Source organism: Sphaeramia orbicularis, unplaced genomic scaffold, assembly GCF_902148855.1.
Source record: "Sphaeramia orbicularis unplaced genomic scaffold, fSphaOr1.1, whole genome shotgun sequence".
Taxonomy (NCBI): Eukaryota; Metazoa; Chordata; class Actinopteri; order Kurtiformes; family Apogonidae; genus Sphaeramia; species Sphaeramia orbicularis.
In genome coordinates this window covers 69975-80165 of record NW_021941442.1, presented here as the reverse complement: position 1 = coordinate 80165, position 10191 = coordinate 69975, and the positions used below count along the sequence as shown (strand labels likewise).

The 10191-nt window shown below is 37.3% G+C and overlaps 1 protein-coding gene across 1 annotated transcript; it reads left to right on the top strand.

Annotated features, from left to right (window-relative positions):
- The first annotated feature begins 1288 nt into the window (after positions 1–1288).
- Positions 1289–9840, top strand: olfcb1 (olfactory receptor C family, b1). The gene is made up of 6 exons (XM_030129388.1): positions 1289–1486; positions 5182–5473; positions 5831–6673; positions 6813–7025; positions 7319–7436; positions 9194–9840. Exons 1-6 carry the CDS (start codon positions 1293–1295, stop codon positions 9838–9840), a joined length of 2307 nt encoding a protein of 768 aa, XP_029985248.1. The 5' UTR covers positions 1289–1292.
- The last annotated feature ends 351 nt before the right edge of the window (positions 9841–10191 follow it).

Here is a 10191-nt window from a genome sequence, read left to right as displayed (position 1 = left end):
AAAAAGAGCAAAGAGGATCATTCATAATGTTGGCTACCAGGAACACACAAACTCATTATTCTTACAGTCAAAATTACTCAAGTTCACAGACATCGTGGACCATCAAACAGCTCAAATAATGCACAAAGCTAAAAATAATCTTTTACCAACAAATATACAGAAATTATCCAGTATTCATGAGGGGGGTTATGATTTAAGGGGAAAATTAACTTCAAAATTCCCTTAATATGCACAACTAGGAAGGGTTTTTGTGTTTCAGTCAGAGGGGTGAGACTGTGGAACAGATTTAATATAGAGTTAAAGCAATGTCCAAGCCAGGAAAGGATTTAAAAGAGGTACAAAGACACAATTTTTCAGACATACAGGGAGGAGGGAAGGCTTGGGGATCACTGGGTGTGATAAAGATGTACAAGTATGTGGTAAGTGTGTGAAAATGTATGTATAGGTGTGTATGTATATATGTAGGTGTATATGTGTGTATAGATCTGTGTATGAATATGTATTTACGTATATGTGTTATTGTATCATGTGTTTATGTAAATCATATTATATTTGTTCATAATAATATGAAGCCAGAAACCTAATTATTTACTAGTAAGTATTGGTCATATTATGGCATAGTGTATAGATCTGATTAGACTAGGAAGGTTATTATTGTTATTAATTATATAAGGAGAAGGGGTGGAGTTTATGAGTTGTACTTCTTCTCACTCCTTTTTGAATATGTATTATGTCTTATGTTTAAGTGTTTTGTTTATTTATTTTCCTCTGTTTGACATTCATGTTTGAAATCAATCAATCAATCAAAACTCATCATGATCTGAACGACCCCAGCACTAAGGCATCAATAAATCCACAATGAATAATAACAACCCCCTACAAGTAGAAATATGCAGACATTTAGACCTCAAACTTTCTATTGACTGTCAGTATATGTGAGATGTGTAGTCCAGTAGAACCACTCCACTGTCATATTCATCCTTTCAAACATGTTTCACTCATAACCACAAACACATTTAATCCAAATGATGAACTCAAACTTATATATGAATGATGGGATCAATCAACCCCACACTAAGGACACAGAGCAGAAAGTGAAACTACACTTTTTTATCTAATCCAAAATCAATCAAAGAAATTCTTTGCTTCTTTAGAATTTCCCACAGGATGAACTGACATAACTTTCATTCCACTTTTATGCAGGTTCCTGGTGAGAAGCCGAGCTCCTCCCACAGCAGAGGTGATTTAAAGCCAGATACCGGATCCATCTGACAGACAGACAGACAGACAGAATGCAGCTGGCTCATCTGTGCATCCTCCTCCAGACTCTGGCAGTCATGACGGCCAACATCGCACCGTTGGTCCGAGGCTGCGACTGTGGTGCCCATTCACCAGGTGATGTCATCATAGGGATGATGTTCCCGAGTCATCATAAAGTAACCGCCTTGGATGAACGGAACCAACCAGAAAGCTACCAATGTTCAGAGTAAGTACCAAAAAGGCCTGAATTAGAATCAGTAAGTGGAAGTTTATTACATACTGTAAGTCAGGGGCTTAAAGGTGGGCTAGGTGGGTTTTCCTTCAGCTTTTTTTTTTTTTTTTTTTTTTTTTTACTATATTCCTTAAAATCACATTCAAACCCTGATTACAACCAATTAATTAAATGCTCTAACACAACAATAAAAAAAAATGTAGTCACCTGTGGAATGGATGGGACTGAAAAAACACCATCCAATCATTTTGAGCGCCCACTTGAAATGACTGAACCAACTGTCATTTGTCCCTCCCCCCTCTGTTCGTACACCTCTTCATGCTAGAATCGTACGTTCTCAGAGGTTTGGAGCAACTGCTACAGGAAACGAAGACAGAGCCACAGCGTGGCCATATTAGCTGAAGTAGTTGTATTAGCTATATTAGCTATATTAGTTATATTTGTCGTATTAGTTATATTAGCTATATTAGCTATATTAGCTATATTAGTTATATTTGTCTTATTAGCTATATTAGTTATATTTGTCTTATTAGTTATATTAGTCATATTAGCTATATTAACTATATTAGTTATTTGTCATATTGGTTATATTAGTCATATTAAATATAGTAGCTATATCAGTTATACTTGTCATATTAGTTATATTAGTTATATTTGTCATATTAGTTATATTAGTAATATTAGCTATATTAGTTGTACTTGTCATATTAGTCATATTAGCTATATTAGTTATATTTGTCATATTAGTTATGTTAGTCATATTAATTATATTAACTATATTTGTCATATTAGTTATATTAGTTATATTTGTCTTCTTAGTTATATTAGCTATATTAGTCACATTAGCTATATTAGCTAAATTAGTTATATTAGTCATATTTGTTATATTAACATATTAGTTGTATCTGTCATATTATTTATATTAGCTGTATTAGTTATACTAGCTATATTAGTTATATTTGTCATATTAGTTATATTAGTTATAAATGCCATATTAGACATATTAGTTATATTTGTCATATTAGTCATATTAGTTATATTTGTAATATTAGTCATATTAGTTACATTAATTATATTTGTCATATTACTTATATTAGTTATATTTGTCATATTAGTCATAGTAGTTATATTAGTCATATTAGTTATATTAATTATATTGTCATATTAGTCATAGTAGTTATATTAGTCATATTAGTTATATTAATTATATGTCATATTAGTCATATTAGTTATGTTTGTCATATTAGTTACATTAGTTATATTTGTCATTTTAAATATATTAGTTATAAATGTCATATTACTCATGTTAGTTATATTAGTTAAATTTGTCATATTAGGTTTAGGTTTAGGTTAGTTTATTTCAGACACAGACATAATACAAAACATGAAACAAAAATAAAAATAATAAATAATACACAAATAAAAAAATAAAACAATAGAAAAATAATAATAATAATGATAAACAATACACAAAAAATCTAATAATAGAGAAAAAAGAACAACTGTTGTGCCTGTAAGGGAGTAGGAAGAAGCCACTGCTTATCCAGTCCTACCCCTTAATTCCAGTCCTCAGACTGTTAGTGCTTAATCACTTGATAATACAACATAAGATTGTGATTATCTACAAACACTTCTACATACACTTATACAGTCACATACACATATACATACACACATACAGTCACATACACATCTACATACACACATACAGTCACATACAGACATACATACAGACATACAGTCACATACAGACATACATACACATATACAGTCACATACACACCAGCTTATGTCTACCGCTGTACACACACGTCTGCACCCCCATGTTTATATACACACACACACACCATACAATAGAACAACCTGACAATCCAATTAATGATCACACCCTTCCTTGAGCCAGATATTGTGAACATAACATTTCTTTGTACTTTTTTTTTTTTTTTTTTTGAATTTTTGAATATTTGGACACTACTTGAGGTCTGTCCCCAACCCATTCCAAAGCCTGACCCCACACACTGACACACACAAACTTTTCCTGGATGTCCTGACTGCTGGGACTTTGAAATTCCCACATCCCCTCAGGTTATAGCCCCCCTCTCTATGGGCAAATAGTTTTTGTATGTTGGCTGGTAGTTGATTTTTATTGGCTTTATATAGAAGTTGAGCTATGTAAAAATTTACCAAATCATAGACTTTTAATAGTTTTGACTGCAAGAATAATAAATGAGTATGATCCAAATAGCCAACTTTATGTAAGACTCTGACTGCATGTTTTTGTAATATGAAGAGAGGGTATAGAGTAGTTTTATAGTTATTGCCCCATAATTCTATGCAGTAGGTTAGGTATGGCAGGACCAGACAACAATACAATATATAGAGTGCCTTATAATGCAGGACGTGTTTAGCTTTGTTAATGATGGAAATGCTTTTGGATAATTTTGTTTGGATGAATCTGATGTGTGATTTCCAGCTTAATTTATTGTCAATAATTATACCTAAAAATGTGTGTTCTGACACTATTTCTAACGGAACGCTATCTATGCATATGCGTAATTCTGAGTTTGTTTGTTTTTTTTATAATTGCCAAACAACAATGCCTTAGTCTTGTTTAGTGATAATTTATTCATGTCCATCCATAATTTTATTTTGGTTAATTCATTATTTATCATATCCACCAGTTTATTATAATTATCATTAGAATAGAATATATTGGTATCATCTGCAAATAATATTAATTTTAAAGCTTTAGATACATTGAATATATCATTTATATATAAAATAAACAATTTGGGCCCCAATATTGAACCCTGAGGGACCCCACAAGCAATGTCCAGATATCCAGATGTATGCTCACCCATCCTCACATACTGCTATATTAGTTAAATTTGTCATATTAGTTTTAATAGTTATATTTGTCATATTAGTCATATTACTTATATTTCTCATATTAGTTATATTTGTCATATTAGTTTTATTAGTTATATTTGCCATATTAGTTATATTAGTTATATTTGCCATATGAGTTATGTTAGGATGGAAAGTACACCAGCTGGTCTGTCACGAACAAAAATCAGTAGTAAATTTAATATTAGTCACATAGGTGTGTGTGTGTGTGTGTGTGTGGGGGGGGGGGTCTGAAGAATGGGGTTTGGACTTTAGAACTGAGTATTTTCAAAGTGTAGCTGCTTGAACTGTTTTTCTAAGATCTCGTAGCCCACCTTTCAAACCTCTTTATGAATGTTTTTCACTTTAAGGGGAACATTGCAAAAAAAAAAACCCAAAAAAAACTGTTAGCGCTGTCTCTCATCTCCCATATATTATATTACTTTTATTAAACCAATAGATAAAAGTAAATTAAAAGTAAATTAAGAAAAATGTAAAAATAAATACATCAAAAAGTAAATTAAGCACCAAGGTACTGATCATACTGTTGTTTGTCCATGTGACTGATTTCACGATGAGACACTGTCAAATCAACAAAGATTCACTATAAGGTCAAACGAGCAAATGTTCTGTCAATGTTTTTGACATGGCCATAGTATTTAAGGCCAAACACTGTCTTTTCAGCCAAAATATGATTTACACACACACACACATACACACACACACACACACACACACACACATATATGTTTGTACTTCATCTACTGTTGAGAAGGTAATGTCTGTTGACATTGTGTTTTCAGTTTTTATTTGGTGTCCTTCATGAGATCCCTGGCAACAATTCATGCCATAGAGGAAGTGAATGCAGCTGGTGTCCTTCCAGGGCTGCGTCTCGGATATGTCATGTGTGACACATGCTGTCATGCTAGCAAAGCCTTACAGAACGTGGGGCGCATGCTAGCGGTCAACGGCTCTGTCAATGTGCAGTGCGACTACACTGACTTCAGACCCAAAGTAAAGATTGTTTTAGGAGCTCGGTACTCGGAGGTGTCCATCGCTGTTGCCAAACTGCTGAGTGTTTACATGATTCCATTAGTAAGTATCAAACACCTATTGAAGGCAGCCTGACGGTCTTTGTTTCATACCTGGTCTACACATTTAATTATGAGCATTTGTTGAGGAAAGTCAAGACAGAGGGTGTTTTTGATGGGTCAAACACCTCTGTTTGCATAAACGGAAGTGTATATTGTACAGATCAGCAGAGTTATGAGACAGTTCAAATGATTCAGTTCAGTAATTACAAGAAAAGTGACTCAATCCTTTGATTCTAAAGCAGTTACTGTAATGTCTATGACATTGTTTTATCCTTAAATGTAACCATATCCTCCATTCACTGCTCTGTTTGTTTGGTGTATTTATTTTATTAGTATATGTACTTGTACTTCTTTTCAGATGAGCAGCACATCATCTTCCCCAGTTCTGAGTGATAAGCAGCGCTACCCGGTGTTCCTGCGAACTATTCCCAGTGACAAACATCAGACTAAAGCTCTGGCCAAACTGATGGCTCACTTTTCCTGGAACTGGGTGGGGGTCGTGTACGGGGATGACGACTACGGTAAAGCAGGTTTCCGCAGTTTTGTAAGGGATGCAGAGGCCAACGGCGTGTGCCTGGCTTACCAGGAAGTGTTGCCCTATTACTTTGACCATGAACACAGCATGCTACATGTCAGGCAGGTTGCTGAGAAAATTCGGAATTCCACTGCCCAAGTGGTACTAGTCATGGTCAGGGCAGAGTTGGTGGATCTCCTCTTTAAGGAAATGATTCGGACCAACACATCAAAGACCTGGATTGCCAGTGACAGCTGGTCAATAAATTGGTCCATAGCCCGTATGGATGGAATAAACAGGGTTGGGGACATTTTGGGCTTCAGTTTTGTTTCAGGCCACAGTGAATCATTTGATAACTACCTGAAGAACCTTAGAGCCACCCCAGGTGGATACAACCGCTTCATTGAAGAATACAAGAACCTGAGATTCAACTGCACCCCAGAGTGTTTCTCAAGCAAACCTCCATCCTATTGTCCCTCCCCTGATGTCCTGAAAATCAAATCCGACCAGGCATGCAGTTTCAGTGATCCTCAAAAGCAAAATGATGACTATCTAGTAAAGGCTCTGGACACCAGTGAAGCCTTCCTTGAAAGAGTCGCAGTGTGGGCGACTGCTAATGCTCTTAAAAACCTACTCAAATGCAACAGTTCTTCATGCTCTGGAGAAAAGAACTTCCCTCCATGGAAGGTGAGAGTGGAGCTCAGTTTGCTTTTGGATTTGTTTATGTTTTACAGTTATTTAGTAAATATCAATGTTGCATTTCCAACTTTATTTTTTAAAAGAAAATTCAATGTCCAGCTCTGTCTTTGTCTTTTTTCTGTTTCAGCTCCTTGAAGAACTGAAGAAAGTCAAGTTTGAGTATGAGAAGCAAAGTTTCTTCTTTGACGAAAGTGGTGATTTTGTCAACGGGTATGATATGCTAATGTGGACAAAGGATGGAGAGCACAGGAAAATTGAAAAGAAGGGACGATACTATGCTCTTGATGAACAAATTGAACTTGATGTAAAGTTGACCTGGCATTCAACAACCAATTTTACGGTAAAATTACCGTCACACACTTCACACACAAGATAACATACATGTAAAAGAGTGTTTGAACCCGTTGTACATGATCAAATATGGAATGGACCATGAAAACCAAAACTGACAGGAACATGACAATGAAAAGTCAAAGATCCTGCAAGTTCGAACCCAGAGGGGCTAGGTGTAGAACGTCTAACCCTGAAGTAGAACATACTGATGCGCATTTGATCTCATATGGCCTTAAATGTCAGTATAAGTGAAGAACACATTTAGTCAAACCGACATGAACTCCTGGTTTCCTCGAACAGGTCCCTGAGTCCAGATGCTCAGAGCGCTGTGGCCCTGGCACGAGCAAGAAGATAGTGAACGTGTCCTGCTGTTACAGCTGCATCAACTGCACCGAGGGCTTTTACTCTGATGACTGGGGTACGTCTGTTTGACATTCACTACCTCCAAAACTGACAGAATGGGATGGCACTGGGACACTTAATATAAATTTAATATCTAAAGATGAATGAAAAGGTCCAGATCACAAAGTTATTAATATGTGTTTCAAACAGGTCACTAAACTAAAAAAAAGAAGAGCAAAAGCAAATGATGATGCACACCCAATGGATTCATCTATCTGAAGGAACATTTGATTCACTGGGTCTCAGTCTGTGTCCGTGGACCCCCTTTAGAGGACCATAAACTTCCAGTCCCCGTTTAGAGGACCATAAACCTCCAGTTCCCTTTAGGACCATAAACCTCCATTGTACCAGTGGTTCAATTCTAAATGTTTTTGACAGAAACATCAATATTGTATCAATACTTTTTTTTTTTTTCTTGAATAATTTGTTTTTCAAATTCAAAGCAACTTAGATTTTTGTTTGAATAATATAAATAAACTCACCCAGACTGCTCTGAGACAATATTTGTCCAAATAAAAATAGTAAATGTCCAATTCTGTCCAACTCTGCCAGTCCAGCTCTTTTTTTTTCGTCCGACAAACACATGTTGGTTTCACAGATGAACATGTGACCAGTATCAGCCTGTTTCCATTGGACATGTGAGGAAAGAAAAGTCCAAACTGGTTCAAAACACAAACCAGTGTGTCCTCCATGTGTCTTTTCCAGTTCAGTCCTTGTCCATTGTCCAAACCTAAACTCTTTTCTAGTCTAGAGACAGATCACCATGGTAACAACGGTTTGGTGTCCGTCCAAAAAATGGGTCCAGGGTGAATCCAACCATCAAACATTAGTTCCAGCTGATACATGTTCCAACCCGAAGAACACAAAAACACCCAGGACTGATCCATGACCCCCCTGGGATGACTCCCCCCCCCCAGGCCCCCCCCCCAGTTTGACCAACCCTGATTTGATCATTTAAAGTTCAAGTCTTCTGTGGCAGTAGTCCGTTCTTCTTCAGCTCTAGACTCCAGGATCCAATCCTTTTTAGAATAGTGATGGGAATCCCATTCTTTTCAGTAACTCCATAATTTCAGTTCATTCATCTGTTGGGAATCGATTCCAAATCAGTTCATTTGATTAACCAATTTTTTTAAAATAGATCTTGCCAGTGCCGGTCATGAACCTACAGTGCTTCAAAGCATTTGCTTGTACGTGAGCGTCACACTGCACTTCCACCTCCGACTTAATGAGGGATTCCAACTAGTGTACGTGATAATAGACAAAAATAAATAAATAAATAAATAAATAGACAATAATATTAATGAGGGATTCCAACAAGTATATGTGATAACAGGCAAAAAAAAGATAATAGACAAGAATATTAGTAAAGTGCTGCTGAATCGAATCTGTTGTGTTTGCAAATCAATTCAACTTGTTCATTTTAATGAATCAGTTCTTTTGAATGATTCATTGGTGAATAGCCCATCACTATTTTAGAACATCTGCCCCCCCCATCACTATTTTAGAACATCTGCCCCCCCCCCACACACACACACGTTCTAGTAAAGTGAGGCAGTGGACACTCCGCTAACCATGTGACAGTCACAGACATAAATGGGCGGGGCTCTGGGAGGTCTGTAGTCTGAGTGACAGTCACAGACATAAATGGGTGGGGCTCTGGGAGATCTGTAGTCTGAGTGACAGTCACAGACATAAATGGGCGGGGCTCTGGCAGGTCTGTAGTCTGAGTGTGGTTCATTTTCATAATCTGTCCATTTCCCTTTTGCTGAACAGACCTTCATGACTGTAAAAAGTGTCCTGCTGGAACTGGATCTCTCAAAGGGTCAAAAGGATGCGTACCCCTGCAGGAGTCCTACATGCGCTGGGTTAACGCTCACCCTATTGCCATGATGGCAGCCACAGCGTTGGGCGTGTTGCTCTTGGTCGGTACCTTCATAATATTCTTGGTGTACAGAAAGTCTCCGCCCATGAGAAGAGCTGAGGTCACATTGTCCTGTGTGATGATGGCCGGTCTGTCCGTCAGTTTTTCAAGTGTGGTTTGCTTCATGGGGAAGCCGAACATCCATCTGTGCCGGGCTCGTCAAGTACTCTACGCCATGGGCTTCACCCTGTGTGTTTCCTGCATTCTTGTTAAAGCTTATCGCACTTTTCTGGTTTTCATTCCTTTTGGACCGTTAATAAAAAGAGGACTGTACAAACTGTACAAACCAGCTCCCATTGTTATCATCTTCACCAGTGTCCAAGGACTCATTTGTCTCTTCTGGATGATCTTCGACTCTCCTGACACTGAAACCAGACATCCACCTCAGAGTTTGAAGACAGTGTTCCAGTGCAGTGAAGGCCAAACCTATATAGGTTTTTGGCATTATGTTGGCCTATATAGCTTTGCTGGCATTGAGTGGCTTCCTGTTGGCGTTTAAAAGCAGGAAGGTTCCTCAGGAGTTCAGTGAAACAGGCTACATCATTTTTAGCATGCTCATGTACCTGTTTGTATGGGTGTGCTTCGTCCCAGTCTATATTACCAACAAAGAAGAGAGCACAGCTGTCCAGGCTTCAGCCATTTTAGTTTCAAACTACGGGGTCATCTTCTGCCATTTCCTACCAAAGTGTTATGATGCACTTTGGGGCTCAGACACCGATGTCCTGGAGAGGGTTTTGAACAGGCTCAGAGGGATTGGAACTCCAAATTCTGAACAAGAGACAAACAGTGATATTCCAACAGTAGATGGAGTGTCAGAAAATGAAAGAGTTCCAGCTGTTGTGAAGGATAT